At 41.3% G+C, this 23,565-nt stretch overlaps 1 protein-coding gene across 1 annotated transcript in view; it reads left to right on the top strand.

Annotated features, from left to right (window-relative positions):
- The window catches only part of TMED10 (transmembrane p24 trafficking protein 10), a 40,271-nt gene that overhangs the window by 11,513 nt on the left and 5,193 nt on the right, over window positions 1-23,565 (top strand). Inside the window, exons 2-3 of the mRNA XM_004739235.3 lie at window positions 10,614-10,725; window positions 15,193-15,266. Of these exons, the coding sequence (XP_004739292.1) occupies window positions 10,614-10,725; window positions 15,193-15,266 (186 nt within the window). The remainder of the gene's footprint in view (window positions 1-10,613; window positions 10,726-15,192; window positions 15,267-23,565) is intronic.

The following is a 23,565-nucleotide window of genomic DNA, read 5'->3' on the forward strand; positions in this document are numbered from 1 at the left end:
TTTTGTAATTTTATTTTATTTTATTTTTCTAGTGTTCCAGGATTCATTGTTTATGCACCACACCCAGTGCTCCATGCAATACATGCCCTCCTTAATACCCACCACTGGCTCACCCAACCCCTGACCTCCCCCAAAACCCCCAGTTTGTTTCTCAACAGTCCACAGTCTCTCATGGTTCGTCTCCCCCTCCATTTTCCCCCACTCACTTCTCTCCAACTCCTGATGTCCTCCGTGTTATTCCTTGTGCTCCACAAGTAAGTGAAGCCATATGATAATTGACTCTCTCTGCTTGACTTATTTCAGCATAATCTCCTCCTGTCCCATCCATGTTTATAGAAAGTTGGGTATTCATCCTTTCTGATGGCTATATAATATTCCATTGTATATATATACCATATCTTCTTCATCCATTTGTCTGTTGAAAGGCATCTTGGCTCTTTCCACAGTTTGGCGACTGTGGCCGTTGTAGCTGTGAACATTGGGGTACAGATGGCCCTTCTTTTCACTACATCTGTATCTTTGGGGTAAATACCCAGTGGTGCAATTGTAGGGTCATGCAATTGCAGGCTCCTAGGGTAGCTCTATTTTTAATTTCTTAAGAAATCTCCACACCGTTTTCTAAAGTGGCTGCACTTTTGCAGTAGATTTCTTGAGACTCTGGAGAGATGTGTGTATATATGCATTTGATTTCATCTTTCTGAATAGCATTTTTTTTTTAAAGATTTTGTTTATTCATTTGACAGAGAGAGATCACAAGTAAGCAGAGAGGCAGGAAGAGAGAGAGGAAGGGAAGCAGGCTCCCTGCTGAGCAGAGAGCCCGATGTGGGAGTCGATCCCAGGACCCTGGGATCATGACCTGAGCTGAAGGCAGCGGCTTAACCCACTGAGCCACCCAGGCGCCCCTGAATAGTATTTTTTAAACAAATTTTTAATTTCAGGAGTTCTAGATTTGCAGAAAAACTGAAGATGGTCTAGCTGCCGTATTCCCCACAGCCAGTTTTCCCTGCTGTTAATATCTTTACTTTAGTTGGGTATATTTGTCACAGTGAATGAGCTAGTATTGGTACATTACTATTGACTAAAGTCCATATTTATTTAGATTTCCTTAGTTTTACTTAATGTCCTTTTTTCTGTTCCGGGATCCCATCCAGGATATAATATATTTAGTCATGTCTCTTTGGACTCCTCTAGATTATGGCAGTTTCTCAGATTTTCTTGCTTTTGACAACCCTTTGAGTTTATATTGGTCAAGTAATTTTGTAGGATGTCTGTCTGTTGGGATTTGTCTGATGTTTTCTTTTTTTTCTTTTTTAAAAGATTTTATTTATTTATTTATTTGACAGAAAGAGAGAGAGAGATCACAAGGAGGCAGAGAGGCAGGCAGAGAGAGGGGGAAGCTGCTGAGCAGAGAGCCCAGTGTGGGGCTTGATCCCAGCACCTTGAGATCACGACCTGAGCCGAAGGCAGAGGCTTAACCCACTGAGCCACCCAGGCACCCCTGTCTGATGTTTTCTTCATGACAAAATTGGGATTATGGGTTTTGGGGAAGAAGCCCGCAGAAGTAAAGTGCCATTTTCATTACATCGTATTAAGGGAGCATACTGTCAACATGATTTATCATTTTTACTGTTGACCTTGATCATCTGGCTGAGGTAGTGTTGGTTAGGTTTTTCCACTGGAAAGTTACTTTTGTCCCCTCTGGAAGGAAATCACCGTGTGCAGCCCACAGTTCGAGAGTGAGGAGGTTTGCTCAATTGCAGTCTTCTTGAGAGTGCTGTTTTCTACATAAATTATTTGAATTTTCTGTGTGGAGATTTGTTCTCCTGTCTTAATCCTTTATATCAGTATGGACTTGTGGATGTTTATTTTCTACTTACACTTTGGATTACAGACAAATACTACATTTTGTTGCTCAGATTCTTTCAGCTTTGGCTATTGGGAGCTCCTTCGTTTGGCCTCTGTGTCCCTTTGACATACCCTCATTCTGTTTTTTTTTGTTGTGGTTTAAACTTTTTATTCATTTATTTGCCACAGAGAGAGAGATCACAAGTAGGCAAGGAGGCAGGCAGAGAGAAGGGGAGAAGCAGGCTCTCCGCTGAGGAGAGCCCGATGAGGGGCTCAATCCCAGGACCATGAGATCATAACCTAAGCTGAAGGCAGAGGCCTAACCCACTGAGCCACCTAGGCACCCCTTTGTTTTGTTTTTGAATGCATCCTTAATCTCTGGCACTACAAAATGCAGCAGGCTCATCTTGTGTAACTTTCTGCCCCAGTTCTAGGATCAGCCATTTCTCCAAGAATCCCTGGTTCCTTTTATTGGGGAATGGTATTAGAAATTGAGATCTGGGTAGATAATAGTATTTTTAAGACCTTTCTTCCTAACCCCCCCCCTTTTTTTTTAAAGATTTTGTTTATTTATTTGACAGACAGAGATTACATGTAGGCAGAGAGGCAGGCAGAGAGAGAGGAGGAAGTAGGCTCCCTACTGAGCAGAGAGCCCAATGCGGGGCTCGATCCCAGGACCCTGAGATCATGACCTGAGCTGAAGGCAGAGGCTTAACACATGTGCCACCCAGGCGGCCCCCCGCCTTTTTTTTAACACACTTGCAAATTCAGCAAGTGGCCAAAAGTAGTCCCAGCCTTCTTGGAACTTTAGTAAGTCTGGATTCTGTGAGCAGTAAGGAGGGAGGTGGGATGGGGAGAGAGATGGTGCTGAAGGGCAGAGAATCGGGGCACTGGAGCTCTTGTCTAGATCCTTCAGGTCCCACATCTGCATTAGGTCACGCACATCATTGTAGAGGAGCACAGAAAACACTCATTCTACTGTCTTTGTATTGTTAGCAAGGCCACGGTTATTTGGAGAGTCTGATATTGGGTACAGTCCTTTTACAAGGACCTTCTCGATACATTGTTCTTCGTGTCTAGCCTAGTTCCAGGAAAATTATCTCTGAAGATAAATTTGTGAGCTTTCATCAGAAAACAAATGATGTGTAACCAGCTTGGTTCTCATTGTAGTCTTTTAATGTTGGCTTCCAGAAAACTTAGAGCCAAATATATTGTGTACATATCATTTGCTTATTTCAGGTTCTTGATAGTGTACTTACTTGTTTCTTCCTCCAGGTGAACTCTGTATTCTTTTAATCCTAATTTCTTTATTTACCTAGTGTTTGGGCCTAAACTGCTGCTGCTGCTTTTTCTTGTGGGTTTTTCTTGTTTTTTTTTTTTTTTTAAGATTTTATTTATTTGAGGGGTGCATGGGTGACTCAGGCACAGGTCATGATCAAGGGTCCTGTGGTCAGACCCCGTATCAGAGCTCCCTGATCAGCAGGGAGCCTGCTTCTTCCTCTCCCACTCCCCCATTTGTGTTTCCTCTCTCCCTGTCTCTGTCAAATAAATAAAAAGAAAATAAAAGATTTTATTTATTTATTTGAGAGAGAGCATGAACAGGGAAGAGGGAGATGGAAACTCCTCACTGAGCAGGGAGACGGATGTGGGACTTAGGATCATCACCTGAACCAAAGGCAGATGCTTAACTGACTGAGCCACCCAGGAGCCCTTGGCCTAAGCTTCTTAAAGATCCTTTTCAAGTAGGCAGCGTATTATCTTGACTGTTTCATAGAAGAAATGGGAGCAGGCTTTAGGAGCAGGACCTGCTCAAGAACCTGTTTTCTGGCTGGGGCCTAGAATGGTCTAAGAGAATCCAATTCGAAATGAGTTTATTTTCCCAGTGACCTGTATTTTCACTTACTTGACAGTTTCAGTGTGAGTATTCACATATTCTTGACATCAGCTACTCTGCTTATACAATTAACACTTTTTCCCTACTTACTAAGTTGTGAACTTTGGTTTGCTTTTCAGAAGGTGTTATCTAGAACAAATCTGTATTACTTCCCATTCCTTGATGTCATGTGAGCAAATTTTAATCATTTCATATTACCTTTTTTTAAATTAAGAACTTTATAATAATTATTAGAAGTGTTTATGTTTAAAGAAAAGTAAGTACTTTTTTAAGTGCTGTTACAGGATGTAAAAGTGGCAGTTATTTATCATAATACCAAAGTACGTTAGTAAAATTTAAGAAAAAAAAATAGAATCTCTTAATTCTTGAGAAATCAGATGATCTTTTAAGGTGATCTATAATTAGAACACTTTAATTAGAGGAAATTTAAAACCGTCATTTCAACCTTTTAGACTTTGCCAGCTAGTCATGGGCTTGGCTCAGTTTTCTATTTCTTAATTTTAGTTACCTGCTGATTTTATGTAATTACGTTGAGGTTAGTGTATATGTTTTTTTTTTTTAGATCAATGGCATGGGTCACACAGACATACACACACAGATGAGTGATTTGTCTCCTAAAAAGCTGCAAAGTTATGAACTACATGGGAAACCTACTGATTTTCAGAAAAATTCTAGGATCTCAGAATGCCCAACAGTTCTTAAAAGCCTAAACTGAAAGTTAATCTGTCATGTTGCCTGCCTGGATTTCCAGATTATCTGGATAAACAACCGTCATATAGTTGTGTCTACTGAAGGTCATAGGGAGTATGGAAATGTGAAGGCCCTTAGGGAATTGTGATCATTATCACACACTTTCAGGGAGTTAATTTCATGGTATTAAAAGGTGTAGGCAGTGATGGGTCCTTTGCCTTCAACCTCTCCTAAAGCATTTGAGGCTTTGCCCTAGGATGAATCTTTAATACATTTTCTTTCAGATGTCATAGAAAGATGTCCTCTTTCAGATGTCAGATCATCAAAGCAGGTGATTCTACCAGAATTGTAGTTACTCAGTATGATGTAGCAAGGGACAGTTTAAGCAGTTTTTACCCCTTCTGAGTACCAGAGTCTTTCAGAAAAATAAGGCTCACTTCTTAGTTTATTTTGCGGAGTGCTCAGTGGAGGATTTTGCTAATGCCTTAATAAGAGTTTTCTGTTTTTTTTTTTTTGTTTTTAAGATTTTATTTATTTATCGGGGGGGGGGGAGTGAGCACAGGCAGACAGAATGGCAGACAGAGGCAGAGGGAGAAGCAGGCTCCCTGCTGAGCAAGGAGCCCGATGTGGGACTTGATCCCAGGATGCCGGGATCATGACCTGAGCCGAAGGCAGCCGCTCAACCAACTGAGCCACCCAGGCGTCCCAAGAGTTTTCTGTTTTTAAAGATTTTTTATTTTTGAGTGATCTCTACAGCCAGTGTGGGGTTCAAACCCACAACCCTTAGATCAAGAGTCACACGCTCTGCTGAGTCAGCCAGATGCACCTTAATAAGACTTTCCTGGCTTAAATCTAGGCTTTTGTGTCATCTAGAGAGGCTCCTGTCCTTAAATTAGTAATTTAAACATTTTTTTAATCTATATATCTGTCTTATCTATTTGAGAGAGTACAGACACGTGCAGGAGCAGAGGGGCACAGGGAGACAGGGAGAGGGAGAGAATCCCAAGTAGGCACCCCACTAAGTGTGGAGTCCATCACGGGGCTTGATCCCACAGCCCTGAGATCATGACCTGAGCTGAAACCAAGACTTGTATGCTCAACCGATTGAGGCACCTAGGTACCCCAGGTGGATTTTTCCTAGGCTTGGTCCTTGCCTGACTTGTAGAGATGATGACATCTTTAATGACCCTTCAGAGCTGTATTCTTGATGCCGTGCCCTGCTGTCCTCCACTGGTTTCATCTACATTCAACATTTCTAATAACCTGTAAGCCTTTTCTTCTGCCTTATGGATTAAATTAGGGGTGCCTAACTGGCTCCGATGATAGAGCGTATGAGATTCTTGATCTTGGGGTTGTAAGTGCAAGTCCCACATTTGGTGTAGAGATTACTTAATCTTGTTAGGGGCAGGGGAAAAAAATAAAATAAAATCTTTTTTTTTTTTTTAAGAAATAAACTAGTGTGGTCAGCAAATCTGGAAGCCTTTTTTTTTTTTTTTAAAATATTTAAATCCGAATATGCCTTGGAGAAGTTCTACATTTTCTACAACTTTATTCATAGGAGCTAAACCTAAGTTAGAGGTTTTAGATCAGCTTGAACTGTGAAAATCTGTTATTCCTGCAGTCTGTCTTTCTGAACGTCCTCTTTACTCTTAAGAATTGTTGTTACGCTTTTGGGAGCTGGGGGATGGGGATGTGTGAGTATCTGGTGGGTGAACAGATCCTGAAGAAAGGAAGAGTGACACCACACTGGTAACTACAGATTACTTTGAAATTTGATCAGTTCCCAGACCTTTTGCCCTATGTGTGTGTGTTCAAGGTGCTAAAGAAGTCCTTCCTTAAGCCTTTTCTTTTAATTGATTCAGGAAAAGTATTACATGAACAAGAGGCCTTTAGGAATCTTCAGGGCTAAATATTGCCTCCCCCTTGCAGATGACGTAGTTATTGCCGGCCTCAGGGCCTCGCCCTCATGAGTGCCCGCTGACCCCTCCATGGTGGACACTGGCAGGCTGAACAGTGCAGCTTCCCACCTGAGAGGACTCTTCAGCACTCTGACTTGCACCGACCCCAAGAGTCCATCCCATTCTGTTAGTCTTTCTTGGCTTCTGTGCAGTCCATTCTTTCAGATGTTCCTTTTGTGGGAAGGCAACATGAAGTGTGGGAAGAACATGGATTTTTTTTTTTTTAAGATTTTATTTATTTATTTGACAGCGATCACAAGTAGGCAGAGAGGGGCGCCTGGGTGGCTCAGTGGGTTAAAGCCTCTGCCTTCAGCTCAGGTCATGATCCCGGGGTCCTGGGATCGAGCCCCACATCGGGCTCTCTGCTCAGTGGGGAGACTGCTTCCCTTCCTCTCTCTCTCTGCCTGCTTCTCTGCCTACTTGTGATCCCTGTCTGTCAAATAAATAAATAAAATCTTTAAAAAAAAAAAAAAGTAGGCAGAGAGTCTGGCAGAGGGGGGGCGGGGAAACCAGGCTCGCTGCTGAGCAGAGAGCCCGATGCAGGTCTTGATCCCAGGATCCTGGGATCATGACCTGAGCCAAAGGCAGAGGCTTTAACCCACTGAGCCACCCAGGTGCCCCAAGAACATGAATTTTAGACTGCTTCAAATCCACATAGACAATTTATTAACTCTGCTGATGGGCAAGTTACTAAGTTTTCTCATCAATAAAATGGGATTAATAAGACAGGCCTCTCTGGGATTGTTGTGCAGATTAAATAAATATTATGTAATAAGTTAATAGCATAATTCCTTAAGCCCCTTATCCTTCCAAACCACTCAGTTGCAGAACCTCAAGCCTAAATCACTTAATACTTTTTTCTTTGTTCCTGCATCCTGGCTGTTAAGTGTTGCCACTAGAAATCAGTGGTCCATAATCTCAGCTGAGACCTCAGGGCTGCATAGCAATGCTTCTATGTAATTTTTTTTTTAAAAGATTTTATTTATTTATTTATTTGAGGAGAGAGAGAAAGAACAAGCAGAGGAGGAGTAGAGGGAGAGGGAGAAGCAGGCTCCCCACTGAGCAGGGATCCTGACTCAGGACTCTACCTCAGGACCCTGGGATCATGACCTCACCCAAAGGCAGGTGTGTAACTGACTGAGCCACGCAGGAGCCCCCATTTACATGATTTTAGTCAGCTTTCTTCTTGTCTTACGCTGAGGTCAGAAGTTGGTGGCCCAGAAGGACTTGGTTCTATAGACCTCTTTTGTTTGGCCTTGACATAGTTTTTCATGTTAGGATTGGCTGTGAGGACTTAAAACTTGAGAGATTTCAAATAAAAGTGAAAATGTCTACCTTCTTTTGAAAAATTGGATGCTCTGAAAACCTAACGTGACATGGCAGTCATTGGTTTTTCTCTTGACAGGCACATCATCTCACTTTGCCAAATTGTCTGTGACCTTGTGGACCTACATGGGCCCATTAGATTCAGTTACATTGCTCACTTGATCCTTGTGGACATTGACTTTTTGGTTTTATCCTGTGGGCTCTCCCTCCTTAAAATCCCCTCAAATTTGTCCCCTTCTCCTCATACCCAAAGCTTTCACTATTTCTAACCTGGAGTCCTAGAATAGAGTCATAATCCATCTTTTCATTGCTAGTATTATCCCTCTCAAGGGTCTTTCTTGTCTTCACAGTATTATCAGATTGATCTTTCTAAATTGCAGACTGAATCACATCACTCTCTTGTTTTAGATTCTTCATTCACTGTCTTTCCATTTTGTACCAAATGGAGTTTAAACACCCTAGCATGGTTTTGCATTTCTACATGAGCAGCCAGTACCGCTCTAGCCTCTTAACCTCTCTTTGTTTCAGTTTCCTGCTATGGAACTTAAGAGAAATAATAGTTCTTACCTATACCATTATAATAAAGATGAAATTTAAAATGCATATAAAGCACTTGGCATAGTACTCAAGCTTTAGTAGGTACTCAGTAAATATTTGTTATTAGTATTATGATATTCCTGTATTTTTGTTTTGTGTTTTTCTGGACCCCAGGTCCTCCTATTTGTCTTTTCTTCTACCCTGAATGTTTTTATGTCCCTGCTTTTTCCCTTAATTGCAGCTCATCCTTCAGGACTTAGCTCACGGGTCACCTTCGCAGTATACTCCGTGAACCTCCGTATCCCACGGCACCTGTGCTTACCTCTAGTAGTGCACTTTTGACGTTACAGTGAAGTCTCATTTAGACCTTTAAGTTCTTTGAAGACAGAAGCTATCTTACTATCCCTGTATTCCAGCCATTGACAAGTTAATGATCCACGTCATTCATGGCAGAAGATACTTGAGTAATATTACTACTGTTACTTTTAGGGAATTTGGAAAATGTTTCATAAAACCTTTTTTAATTAACCCCTCATTTCAAATTAGTCTAGCAGTGAAAACTATTCTTTTTTTTTTTTTTTTTTAAAGATTTTATTTATTCATTTAAGGGAGAGAGAACACGACCAGAAAGGAGGGGCAGAGGGAGAGGGAGAAGCGGGCTCCCTGCAGAGCAGGGAACCCAATGTGGTGAACCTAGGCACCTGAAAACTATTCTTTAGTTACTATGTTTTTCCCCAAAATGAAATACCTTTATTTCTGACCGTAAATGATACACACCTTTGTAGAAAATCGAAAGAAAAAAGTATAAAGAAGTCGTACTACTCAGGAAAAAACTAGTGTCATTAAAGTGCTTTAAATGCATAAGCTTTTGTGTTCTGCTCAGTTTTGACGTTTAAAATCTTACCTATAGAGAAACCTGGATGGCTCAGTCGGTTAAGCCGCTGCCTTTGGCTCAGGTCATGATCCCAGGATCCCTGGATTGAGTCCTGCATCGGGCTCCTTGCTCAGCCAAGAGCCTGCTTCTCCCTCTGCCTCTGCCTGCCACTCTGCCTGCTTGTGTGCTCTCACTCTCTCTCTAAAAAATAAATAAGTAAATAAATAAAATCGGTCAAAAAAATGAAAGTAAATAAATAAATAAAATCTCACCTATAAGTGAATCTTACTTTACAGGCAGCATTAGAACATCTAGTTTAAGGAAGCTACTGCTTTTGTGCTCCGTATTGCAAGTAGCTTCCTGTCTTAAATAATGAAGTGTGCCTTCTGCCAGGACAGCCATGGGCCCTAGTAAAGAAGTTGCAATCCAGTGTATCATACTACTGTGTCATTCCCTTGTTTTATATGTGACCGTTCACTTACCAGTGTATGCCACATCATCTGCACTTACAGGCCATTCTCTGCCAATGGAGCAGTTTCCGTTTGGAGAACTAAAGCTAACAACCTAGAAGAAAGAAATTATCACTGGTAGAAGCCAAGGATGTCTTTTTAAGGACAGATTTCTTGTTTATTCCCCATGTCTTTCTGCCACCCCATTTGACCACTGACATAATTGATGTGAAATTTAGAGTCGATCTTCCAGACTTTCTTTTCCACACATGGCTTCTTTCCTTCTCTTTTTGCATCAGATATCTCATTTCCATTCTCTGCCTCTACCTCTACCCCATCAAAATTTGTTTTATAGAAGAGATGTGTTTGTTTTAAACATATAATGTATTACTTGTTTTAGGGGTACTGGGGTACAGGTCTGTGATTCGTTGGTCTTCCACAATTCACAGCACTCACCATAGCACATACCTTCCCCAGTGTCGATCGCACTGCTACCTCATCCCTCCGAGCCCCCTCCTCCTCTCCAGCAACCTTCAGTTTGTTTCCTGAGACCAAGAGTCTCCTAAGTTTTATCTCCTTGTCTGGTTTTGTCTTGTTTCATTTTTCCCTCACTTCCCCTGTGATCCTAGAAGACATGTGTTCTTCTGTGTCTTTCTCCTTTTTGTGGTAATTGTCCTCTTCATTTTTGTGATCTGTCTCTCTCTAGATATTGATACTGGTATACTTTTTCTATAGCAAACTTTTGCTAATAAGCCCAATTTATATCCGTTTTATTGCCTTTTTAGTATGGTAAGACATTCAGTAGCAGTGACGTTTTAGCCTTAAGTGTGGCTATATGTATGTTTGAAGGAAAGAAATTTGCTGTATTTGGGTTTTATCTTCTAATCCAGTTCCTGTCTGTAAGAATGGACTGAACATAGTCATCATAATGAGAAATAACAACTGTCTCCTAAACTTTGTTTCTTCCCATTCTCCAGTTTCTATTAAGTTCTCTTTCCCAGTGTTATTTGCTTCCTATTCTTACTTACCTTTTATTTTAGATCACAGATTCTGCTGGTCATATTCTATACTCCAAGGAAGATGCAACCAAGGGGAAATTTGCCTTTACCACTGAAGATTATGACATGTTTGAAGTGTGTTTTGAGAGCAAGGGTAAGTAATCAGTGTTTTCCCTGAATTAAGTGTCTCCTCTCAAGTTAGAGCATGAACTTTCTCTCTTGGGCTATTAGGAAAAGGAAACTACATTTGTTTATGTCTTTCACACATAAGAGTGAAAGTTGGCTAATCACCTGACTTCTTCGTGTACAGGAGTAGGCATTTCTTCAATGCTGTGACATATCTGGCTTGAATCATAGAGGCGAATTTCATATAGATGCTGGAATATAATGCATTTATATATATGCTAGTGACACATTTTCTCAAGGATTAGAAATAAGGCCTGTCTGACAAACAGTATATGGCAAAGTTAGAAATACTTTCGGTCTCCAGAGCATTTTTCTAGTTCTGTCTTGGTGTGGATTCTTCTGTGCATCTCAAGGTCAAGACCCCATAGTACTGTTCAGTCTGAATACTTAGTGGCTTCTGTGCTTAGTAATGGGTGAAAAGGCAGAGTCCTTTTTACTCCCTATTCATTAGCTTAAAGGACACTAGACTCTAAAAGCTTAATGCGTTTATACTTGCTACATTAGTTGGGACCCTTTGGGGCTGTAGAACGTGAAAACTCAAAGTATCTTAAAGAAAAAGAAGAGATAGATCGTTGGACTCTCTGAACTGGGGAGTTTGCAGTGTGGTGCTGACCTCAGGCACAGCTGCATCTTGGTGTTTTAACAGTGTCATTGGAACTCTACCTCTCAGTGTTTCCTTTCTTGCCTCCATTTAATTTTAGTCTCGGGCTTCTTCTGTGTAGTAGCAAAAGGACTTCTGCCAGTTTTACATTTGTAGAATATTCAGAACATAGGATTCTGGAAGAAGAGCGAGCACCTTGGCTAACAGTGTCAGTAGATTCCCTTCCCAGGACGGCAGACAAACCAGCTGCTTTGGACAGTTCATCAAGAATTGACTCCCTTAAAAAAAAAAAAAAAGAATTGACTCCCTTGATCTAAAGTTGGTCAATTTAGCCTAAAAGCTAACGGAGTTTGCCAGAAGTAAATGGGCGAATAGATGAAAAATTTTTAAAGATTAAAGGATTTTAATGGTGATCTCATCACTGATATCCTTCTGTCTGCTCCCACTGGTGCCAGTTCCAGGATGTCTCAACTATATTCTAGACATTTCCATATGGTTGTGCCACTCTTGCCTCAAAAACCAAAGTGTCTCAGACTGTGTTCACAAGCCTCCCTTTCAAACGAATTCCCCCTCTTACTAGTGTTAACTACCTCCCAGTTGCTTGGGCTCACATTTTGAAGTTGTTCTTGCCTTTTTCAGCCTATCATTGAGTTATACTGATACTTCTTTCAGAATATCTTCTGTGTCTGTATCTGTCACCACACAAATGTGAATTCTTTTAAATCATGGATTGTGTCAGGGCGCCTGGGTGGCCCAGTGGGTTAAGTGGCTGCTCTTGATTTTGGCTCAGGTCATGAGTGATCTCAGGCCTGGGATCAAGCCCTGCATTGGGCTCCGTGCTGGCCGTGGAGCCTGTGTAAGATTTTCTGTCTCCCTCTCCCCCTGTTGTACCTCCCAAATACATATGTGTGTGTGTATATATGTGTAAATGTATACACACAACAGTATAGTCAGCACTCAATTTCTTCATTTATATTGATATGGAAACAAGATTCCTTGTAGTCTTTGGGGTAGCTTTTAAGAAATTGTCCATTTGGGGTGCCTGAGTGGCTCAGTGGGTTAAAGCCTCTGTCTTTGGCTCAGGTCATGATCCCAGGGTCCTGGGATGGAGCCCAGCATAGCGCTCTCTGCTCAGTGGGGAGCCTGCTTCCTCCTCTCTCTGCCTACTTGTGATCTCTGTCAAATAAATAAATAAAATCTTAAAAAAAAAAAAAAAGAAAAAGAAATTGTCCATTTGACAGAGAAATGCAGAGAAGTTTAGTGTTTGTTTTGTTTTGTTTTTAACAAAAGGGACCCTTTAGGGCCATGAAGTCAGCTAAGGGGCTAGGCTAGCTGGTCTGTGCAAGAGACCCTGTGGTCTAGACTGAGAATAGCCAGAGGTCTGTGGTTTCATGGTTTCACTTGTGTTTGAATAATGCTAATGCTGTGCTGTGGCAACAGAGAGATGCTGGGAAGAGTCTGTTAAGAAGAAAATATTTTCATCTTTTGGGCCGGGTGGGGTTGTAAGCTGATTCAGTTTCATAATTTTTTAAATGAGGAAGGAGAAGCAAAAATCTGCACTGCATCTGTTCTGGGCCAGTGCTGTGATCACGATTACGAATTGGATTTGAGAGAATAGATCTCTCTCTCTGGGTGCCACTTTTTGTTTTGTTTTGCAGACTGACTGGTTTAATGCTCAGAAGGCATCTGTGACTTAGTTTTTTAGCCCTACCTAAGTAGTGTTATTTCTTTTTCTTTCTCGCTCTTTTTTTATAATTTACATTTTTGAAAAGATTTATTTTTATTTATTTTTGAATATTTTGTTTATTTATTTGACAGAGAGACAGCAAGAGAGGGAATATTAGCAGATGGAGCAGAAGAGGGAGAAGCAGTGAGCAGGGAGCCTGATGCAGGGCTTAATTCCCAAATCTTGGGATCATGACTGAGCTGAAGGCAGACACCCAAACTGAGCCACCCAGGCACCCCAAGATTTTTATTTGCTTATTTGTTAGAGAGAGAGACAGAGCATGAGCAGGGGGAATGGCAGACAGATGGAGAAGCAGGCTCCCTGCTGACCAAAGAGCCTGACGGGAGTCAGTCCCAGGATCCTGGGATCATGACCTAAGCTGAAGGCAGATGCTTAACCATCTGAGCCACACAGGTGCCCCTGATGTGCATTTTTTTAAAGATTTTTATTTTATTTTTGACTAATCTCTTAACACCCAGTGTGGGGCTCAAACTCAACCCAAGACCAAGAGCCACATGTGCTACCAACTGAGTCAACCGGGCGCCCCTCTGTTGCTTTTCAGGTTGATCCTTCTAATCTGTCTAAAAGAACTTCTTAACTGTCTTTTAAACATCCATACTCATTTCAGTGTTTGAGCCCTTGCCTGTGCTTTTTTTGCCCTTTGCCTAGAGTACATTGTCCTTGACTAAAGGTGCTCTCTCTATTTAGTAAAGTCTGTCCACAGCTACTCCATAGCTGGGATTATCTGAACTGGTTTTTTTCCTCTTCAGATTTTTACTGCTTTGCATTTGGATCGTAGCTCTTACGCATGCTTGTCTTAGATCCCCATCGAATTATTTGAAGGCAGAGATTGTAATTCAGTCACCTAGTATGTTCTCACTGAGTAGTTATTGAATTGATTTCAGTCAATTTCAGAAGCTTCAAGACGCAGAGTGTAGTACTATTCTCTCTGGCTTGTAGCTTGTAAGAACTCCCTTGCTTAAGTGGCACTGTTGCCCTAAACTCCTAATTCCATGTAGGCAGGGTTTTTAAAAAGAATTTATTTATTTATTTTTTTGTCAGAGAGCGAGAGAGAGAGAGAGAGAGAGAGAGCACGAGCGCACAAGCAGGGGGAGTGGCAGGCAGAGGGAGAAGCAGGCTCTGAGCCTGACGGGATGTCCCGGGACTCTGGGATCATGATCTGAGCCAAAGGCGGACACTTCATCAAATGAGCCACTCAGGTGCCCCCCATGGGGGCAGTTTTCTATTTCACAGATAATTACATGAATTCGTGGGGACTGAGGCTGAGCAGTTTTCTGGGACGCTTGACTCTTTTTATCTCTCCTACCTGTTGATTTAAGATTAAATTCTTTTCTGATCAAGTTGAATCCGTTTACCTTTTCTAATATGAGCCTAGCTCTGTTGGCATTCCTGTCCCAAATAGACATTTCTCTTTCTAAGTAACGTCCCTGAAAATTGTACTCTTCTTTACAAGTGTTCTTGGGCTGTTTCTCTTTTAAGTGTTTTGTGGGTCCTATAACATTTTACCGACCTACTGAAATGTCCTTACATTGAACCAAAAGGCTTGAATTAAAGTGGAATATTAGCTAAATTCTGTGATGTTTTCAGTACTCATGTTTATGTTAAGTAAATCCAAGCTTAGCATATACCCAATAATCCTTTTTTTTTTTTTTTTTTTCCAAAATTTGACAGGGCACTCTTTTCAGATGTGGGAATATACCTTGCAGTCTTAGTTGGTCCATATACCACTCAGTTTTACACTGTTTTGACTTGACTTTTATTTCCTAATCCAGTAAGCCTCTGCGTTGTCTCTTCTGCTCTCCTGTCCCTGTGCAGTGCCAGCTGCAGTGTCTTGTGTCCTGCCGGCTCAGAGATGTTTGCCAGCAGCATGTTCTCGTTGCTTTCCGGCACCCCACACAGATAGAGGCTTTGTCTGGAATGCTTGTGATTTTAGCCAGAGCCAGGAATTTTCTGCAGCTGAGTAGGGGGAGGAGTTGTGGCTGTTTCCCTCTATTGAGAGGGTAGGGGTTAGAGAGAGGGAGGGTGGGTGGGTGATTTCCCGGAATTTTAAATATTCTACACAATGAATCTTTTGATTTCTTTCTCAGGAACAGGGCGGATACCTGATCAACTCGTGATTCTAGACATGAAGCATGGAGTGGAGGCGAAAAATTACGAAGAGGTATGTCCTGCTCTAACAGCCAGTAGTAGTGTGCTGTGCTATGAGGCTTCTGTGACCCAGTCAGGCCAATTGGCTGTGCTTTGCCCAGAAGGCTTTTGTTTTCTCAGCAGTCATGTGACAACCAGCTACAATCTTATGGATACAAAAAGTTGTGTTAACAGCCTTGAACAATAATTCTGGCTGTGGCTTCAGCCAAATGACTGAACCAACTACCCCATAGACAGTGTTGGTGTGTAGGGACCCCTGGGTGGCTCAGTTCGTTAAGCATCTGCCTTCAACTTAGGTCATGATCTCAGGGCCCTGCGATTGAGCCCCATGTTGGGCTCCCTGTTCGGTGGAGAGTCGCCTTCTCCCTCTCCTCCTCCTCCCCCTGCTTGTAGGTGTACTTTCTCTCTCTTTCTTTCTCTCAAATAAATAAAACCTTTTAAAAATCCCCAAAGCCACAAGAACTATTTAAGACTGGAGGATTGGTCTTTACAGAAAGTTGAGTGTTTTTACCCAGATCAGAAATCTTACAACAGGACCTGAAGGTATGAAGAAGAGGTGGGGGACAGGAAATGTAAATGTTGTTTTAAAGAATGTAAGCTAAATAGAAGAAAGTTGATTTAAGTGATTTGAGAGAATTTTCTGGGACTGGTGGACCCACAGAACGTTGCTCCATCTTTGGTCAGGACCTGGGAGGGAAATGTCCTAAAATGGAAGAAGATTGGAAGTGACAGCTAATTCTCCAACAGGAAGTAGCAGTACAACAATTGCAGCTCAAGTCTTTCCTCTTTTTCATAGTTCAGATGTCCAGTAGAAGAACACAAGGCTGAGTTATTTGTAGGTGATCAACAAGAGGGAGGGAGGCGCTAGAGGTAGTGAATGGAAGATAGTTCCTGGTAGAGACTTTGAATTGCTTTGTTTCTGTGTCTAAGCTGGTTTAGTTAAAAAACAGAAAGAAAGCAAGAGAGCCTCTTTATTTGATGAAATGAAGAGTAAATTGAAATAATCCTTTTTAAACTTTGACGGTTGAGGGCAATCTTAATTATATTTAAATAAGATGTTGTAAAAATGCTATTATAAGGTAAAGAGAAAACCTTGTTGCAGTTATTCTGAGGTAGAAGATGATTTTCAGTTTTCGATGACTGCTGCTGTCTTGTTAACCTGACACCACTCTCTAAGCCAGCGTGCATTGTTACACCAGAAATTTTACCTGTTGTAACTTTTTCCTCCTGATACGATGGCTGCCATTATATTAAGCAATAGGGCACTTGATTAGACATTAAATACCATTTTCCCCTCTAAAACAGAGGGCATTTTTGTGAGTTTACATGGAAAATGATGTGGACATCTCTGTCACAAAGCATGTTAGAACTGTTCCTCCTGGAATGTCTACCATCCTTGGACTTTGTTGACATTGGGGAAGGGCTTTTATCTTTCCTGACCTTCTGCTTAACCCAAGAGGGGAATCCCTAGCAGAAAGGAAACCACAGCACTTCCTTTGCCTGCTTCCTGCTTTGGAAGTCTGGCACGTCTTAAGCGTCCTTACGCACATAGTTACAACACAGCTCTAAATTCTGTTTCTTAACCAAGAAACTAACTCCTGCTACTACTCTTTTTGGCGATCTTACCACCAGCCAGCCCCCCTCCCCCCGGCCCGCCAAAAGCAAACTGAGGCAGAGAAGTGGTTTCAACACAGGCCAAAAGCAGCCCTTTCCTCAGTCAGTGGCTAGGCTCCCTTGAATCTTGCTTAGAAATAGCTGTTACTTGTCTCAGCAAATGCCTGTGACAAGAACATGAATAATAGAAACACTTGTTCTTTGGTTAATTACCAGAGAGCACTGAGTGTATGTAGAGGTTCTGAGGCATTTAATTTCAGGCCCTTGAAGTAATAGCTTTTATCTCCAGAGGATTTGGGCCTATTGGTATAACCATTTGGCTTTGGGGAGGTGGCACATTTCTTTAAGTTTCTCCCTTGCAGTTGTGGGCTTCATGATTCTAAAGTCCCTTGCGATTTTGTAAAATTGAATAGTAGTCAGTGTTTCAGTAGCTGGGCCAGAGGGCTCCAGTGCCTGCTAAATTGTTAGAGAGGATTTACTTAATCAGTGCATGTGAAGTTAGTATGTAAACAGTACAAATGTAAGATGATATTTAGAAGCTGGAATAGTTGTCTTGTTATAAAGAAGCATAGAGTCTCGTAGTTTGAATTCTTTAAAGAGTTCAGAATGCTTATGTCCTCAGAAATAAAGCACTTTTTATTTCCTGTGTTGAATTTTAAGGACCTTTCACCACTGTCTTTGCCCATGGTTGGGGGTGAGGGGGGCACATCTCTTTAGAGTCGGTATGTGAATTGAGCCAGTTGGTTTTGGTTTTTTTGGTTTTTTGTTTGTTTGTTTGTTTTGTTTTGTTTTGAGTTTGTGGTCTGTGGAACTAGAGCAGCTGCTTAGGAGAACTAATTGTCTGATCCTGCAGTTGCAGAAATGAAGGCAGTAACTATCCCACGAAGAAGGAGCTATCTGACCCATCCTCTAACTCTGGGGCAGTTTATGTCCCTTCTTGATGTGGCATTTTCAGCACAACTCAAATCCTGTTGTGCCTGTGAGTTCTGTTAGTGTGTCATTTGCTGTCAACGTGTATACCAAAAACCGTTGCCCTTGTTGGAGCAACAGCTGAAGACTTTCCAAAAGTTCTACTTTTTGTGAGTGCCCTTAGGGAGGAAGAACTCTGGTTCTGTGTACTAGCTCCAAAATACTTCTTTCAACATGAGCTAAATGGAATAATGTATGGGCAAGGAACCGGACCCTTAGCTTGGTTAGTTCAGTAGATTTTGCTCCCTTTGCCTACCCTTTCTGAAAACTCTGATAAAGTAAATAGGATCATGCTAAATTCCATATAACCCTAAGATTGGCCATATAGTCTGGCCGTATGCTGGCACATTCTTGACCTTTTGAGCCTCTGTGAAAAGGCTTGTGATTCACATATCTCCCCACACAAGTAGACTTGTCTTTGGCTGAGGTCTGCCTTCTTTATCTTCATTATGGAGACTAGATGATCTCCACTGTTACTCTTCTAAAATTTGGGGGGCTCTGGTGGGGACTGTGGAGGTAACAGCAATTTGACTGAAATTGGCTTATCCCAAGAAGCTTCTCTTGAGTTTCAGTGCTCTACCAAGGAAAACAATCCAATAATTCTCTATATAGAGTACGGTTTCATGTGTGTTTTAAGAAGTTTTTCAGAGAACGTTTCCTTGGTGTAATTACATATAACTCTGAATTCTAGGTTCAAGTCATCACTAGGGCAGTGGAAGATTTGGATATGGCTTAAGAAGGGTAATTTGGGGGACGCCTGAGTGGCTCAGTTGGTTGGACGACTGCTTTCGGCTCAGGTCATGATCCCGGGACCAGGATCAAGCCCCGCATCAGGCTCCCAGCTCCACGGGAATTCTGCTTCTCTCTCTGACCTTCTCCTCGTTCATGCTCCCTCTCACCGCCTCTCTCTCAAATAAATAAATAAATAATCTTAAAAAAAAAATAAGGGTAATTTGGGGGCGCCTGGGTCTCAGTGGGTTGGGGCCTCTGCCTTCGGCTTGGGTCATGGTCCCAGGGTCCTGGGATCAAGCCCGTGTCAGGCTGTCTGCTCGGCGGGGAGCCTGCTTCCCTCTCTCTCTGCCTGCCTCTGCCTACTTCTGATCTCTGTCTGTCAAATAAATAAATGAAGTCTTATTTCACGTATTTTTGGAAATATGCAGGGAAAAGCTTTCTGAATTGCAGCTTTTCCAAGCTGTCCTGACCACCACAGATGAGAGTTAGCATGATAGGGAAGACTTTCTCCTGAACACTGGGTCAGAGTAGATGCAGAGTTCTCTGAAGAAGCCTTGCTTCGGGACACCAACAACACTTATTAATCTCCTATGAGAAACTTGGCTCCTCTGAAGAAGGCATCAAATGGGGATGCTGCACAAAGTATACATTGTGTGAGTTTAGGGGCCAGACTAGCTGGGGAAAAAACAATGTGACTATGACAGTGTATGATTATTAATTATGTGGCACGGTCTGAGTGTTGTAGGACTTTAGGAAAGAGAGAGTTGGTGTTGATGGAAGTGGTTAAAGGAAGCATGGTTAAGGCTTGAAAGATAGGAAGGATTTGGGTACACTGAGCAGATAGGCTTTTGGAAGTCAAAGGTATGATTTTGCTTGCATTTTACAGCAGCAGAACTTTGCAGTTCTGATGCTGAATAAATGCTCTGGTGACCTTGTCTAGGCGTTCAAGAGACCGTGGATCTGCTAGGCCTGGTGTTCACCCAGTGGACTTGATAACTGCATAAACTTCAGTTTCATTTGTCAAATGAACTCCTTTGTAGCTTTAGTACTCTTCATTGAATGGCCATTGTACAGTTTACAGGGGGAATGCTACCCTCTAGTGGACAACCTCTGGTACATAACGTCAAGTAGGCTTTGCTTTCATCAAGCTGTTGGCAAAATACAGATCACCCTTCCAGCCTAAGGAGAGAGAAGGAAGTAGACTGGGATAATGGCGTGCCGGCGTGAAACAGGTGTAATTTCACATTCTTACAGACACTTTGAACATTAAATCACACATTTTAGGAAGAGCAGAACAATAGTCCGTGAGAATTTTTGATACAGATGTTCTTGTTACCTTTTTGTACTGACTATGATAAAAGTCTTGATGATACTCATTGAATACTTAGTCCTGGGCAAGCGAAGAGGGTCTTCCTGAGAGTAGTGATGACAAGGGGCGCCTGGGTGGCTCAGTGGGTTAAAGCCTCTGCCTTTGGCTCAGGTCATGATCCCAGGGTCCTGGGATCGAGCCCGCATTGGGCTCTCTGCTCAGCAGGGAGCCTGCTTCTCCCTCTCTCTCTGCCTGCTTCTCTGCCTACTTGTGATCTCTGTCTGTCAAATTAATAAATAAAATCTTTAAAAAAAAAAAAAAGAATAGTGATGACAATTTGCATAACATTTTTACTCTCTTAGTCTGTAAAAATTAAAATAGCAGCATGAAACCAGGGAAGTTTGACTAATAAACTGGACAACTTACCCAGATCCTTGTGGCCTAATACAGCTTGATCACTTAACCTTTGATCCAGAAAAAACTTACTGGAGTCTGCTAGTCTCCTTCATCAACTTTTATTACCTTTAGAATAAAATATAAATTCAGACTTGGATTCCAGTCTTCACTCCCATCAAGCTCTGAGAACTTGGGCAAGTTATTTAACACTTTGAATTGTAATTTACTCATCTGAAAATTTTAGGGATAATAATATTCACCTTATGTAGGGTTATGAGGATTAAGCAAGATTATAAGGGATAAAATATATACACATTGTGGATATATACTGATAGATCTAATTCTTTATACTACTTTCTTCATCCTCTGCTCAGTTGAGCTCCACCTGAATTTTTGAGCATTATATTTGCGATTACCAATCACCCTCCCCCAAGAATGGGTGTGTGTTGAGTACGCGCACACACATCAGACAATGTACAATCTAAACAAGGTCTGCCTGCAGTGTCCTCCCTCCGTGTTTTGGTTTGCAAGTTCCCCTCAGCCTTGAATGTCTTTCTCTCTCATCTCTTTGAAAATCCTGCGGCATTTGTGAGACCCACCTCCCCCACTTCCTGTTAAGCTTTCCTTTATCCTTGCAGCTATGATTAATCTTGGGCTATTTTCTTTCCTTTTCACTTTTAATGTGTGCCTGTGTTGTAGAAGTTAATATATAATGCCTTATATTATGGTTATAGCTTTTTATATGAGCCTCCCCACCAGACTATGAGCTTCTTAGGAGCAGAGATCATCATTTATCTTTATTCCTTGCACATAGTAAGCACTCAAGAAAGCACTGTGGTTAGGGTCTTAAAATGTTTTTGTCTTTTTTTAAAGACCACTTTGTACATTTTTTTTTAATCTCTAGGGGTAGATTAAATGTAAAAATAAATCCATTATTACTGTTACTTTCCATTGAGTATCCACAATGTGTTAGATGGTTGGAATAGAAAGTTGGTTTTCAACATTGTTTTAGTTTCTTGGCACTTCTTTAACTTTCCTAGATTTAAAATAAATATCAAGTAAATAAAGCTGTTTGTTAGGCAGAGATGTGTTTTAGGGAAAGAGACCTTCATCCCACTCATAGAAGGCTGAAAATAATTTACCAAATTAAGGAAAGGGTTGAGTAAGGGTTATTTCATTGAGGAAATAACATCAACAACATTTCAAACATCAGGAAAATGGGAATTGGGCTGTGTGGTTATGAATAGAACTAGAGTTTGGAGTAGTGCCTCTACTGGAAAAAAGTTGGGGAATTGAATGATTAAGTAAACAATGACCTGTAGGCAGTATGGAATCCTGGGTAGCAGTTAAGAAGAAAAGGTGAATCTATAAGCACATAAGTTTTTGGAAAGATCTTATTTTTTTTTTTTAAGATTTTATTTATTTATTTGACACAGAGAGAGATCACAAATAGGCAGAGAGACAGACAGAGAGAGAGATGAGGAGAAGCAGGCTCCCTGCTGAGCAGAGAGCCCTATGCGGGACTCGATCCCAGGCCCCTGGGATCATGACCTGAGCCAAAGGCAGAGGCTTAACCCACTGAGCCACCCAGGTGCCCCTGGAAAGATCTTATTAAATGAAAAAAAGCAAGCTGTGGACAATGTGTGCAGTTAGACCCCCATTAATAAATATATTTTTAATTGTGTGTTTCTGTGTACATTTATATGCACACCAAAGCATAAATAGCGTGTATCTTTCTAGCAAGGTCTAGAAAGATACACACCAAATGCATGACCATGGTTACCTTTGAGAAGGAATGTGTGAGTAATGGAAATTGAGGAGCCATGTGAAGAAGGTAGGCTTTTTGTTTTTGTTCCCTTTGCTTCTGAATAGTTGACATGTGTAGCAAGAGAGCATGTTTATGTGTTGCTTGTACAACAAAAAAATAAATGAAACATCAGAAAAGGAAAGGATTGGGAGCAGGATTTTTGGTCTGTAATCTACAAAGGCCATCCTGAACACCAGGTTTACTCGGTTTTTCAGGTTTTAGAGCATTTCAGGTTTTAGGCATTTGGCCTATTGTCATTTAACAAAAAAGGTGAGGAGGATTAGAAGTAGTTTTCAATATAATATATATATATTTTTTTCCTTTTTTTTAAAGAATATTTTTTTAAAGAATATTTTCAGGGGCGCTTGGGTGGCTTAGTTGGTTAAGCTTCTGCTATCAGCTCAGGTCAGGATTGCAGGGTCCTGTTGGGCTCCTTGCTTAGTGGGGAGCCTGTTTAATCCCTCTCCCTCTGTGGCTCCCCCTGCTTGTGCTTGCTTCCCCTCCCCTTCAAATAAATAAAATCTTTAAAATAAAGAATATTTTCAGCTGGTAGAGGCATGGCCATAGTTTCATTCCCAGTTCTTTTTGCAAGTTTCTATTTAGAGAACCCTAAATCATTTGTTGCTAAAGAAATTTCATGCCATTGCTTTTATACTATCTCATTCAGGAAGCTTTGGAGATAAAAGTATAAACCAGGAGGGAAAGTATTAAACAGGTGAAAGCTGAGCTTATTATATATATCTTGTATTGATATCTTTTCCCTGGGGAATTTTTTTGCTCTGTGGCTCTATACGAGATGAACAGGTATGTATTCTAAATTAATGACAAAATTTGGCATTTGGGCATTAAGCTAGGAGAGTTAGCTAAATGCATTAACTAACCATTAGTTAAATGTTACAGTCCGTTAGCTTCATTCTGTTTCTAGCTGTCAGTCATGTCATTTATTCTAAGCCAACACTTTACGAATGTAAGAAAATGTACATCTAGTCTAAGAAAACTTAGGTAGATCATTGCAGAGTCATCACACTTTATGTACCTTATTTAAATATAAGCTTAAGGGATGCCTATGTGGCTCAGTTGGTTAAATGGCTGCCTTTGGCTCAGGTCATGATCCCAGGGTCCTGGGATCGAGTCCCACATCAGAGTCATCTTCTCTCTCTCCCTCTGCCTGCCACTCTGCCTGCTTGTGCTCTCTCTTTCTCAAATAAGTAAAGTCTTTAAAAATATATAAATAAATAAATAAATACTTAATTTTTATATCCACATTCTAACAGCAATTTCTAGTTTTATTTTAAGTGACTTTTTAAATGTTTTTTCTAAGATTTTACTTATTCATTTGAGAGAGAAAGAGAGGCAAAGAGAGCACAAGCAGGGGGAGAGGCAGAGGGAGAAGGAGAAGCAAGACTCCCCACTGAACTGGGAGCCAGATGTGGGGCTTGATCCCAGGACCTGGAGATCTCAGACTGAGCCAAAGACAGATGCTTA

The sequence above is a fragment of the Mustela putorius genome, unplaced genomic scaffold, assembly GCF_011764305.1.
Source record: "Mustela putorius furo isolate JIRA1106 unplaced genomic scaffold, ASM1176430v1.1 tig00000129_pilon_pilon_pilon, whole genome shotgun sequence".
NCBI classification, from domain to species: Eukaryota; Metazoa; Chordata; class Mammalia; order Carnivora; family Mustelidae; genus Mustela; species Mustela putorius.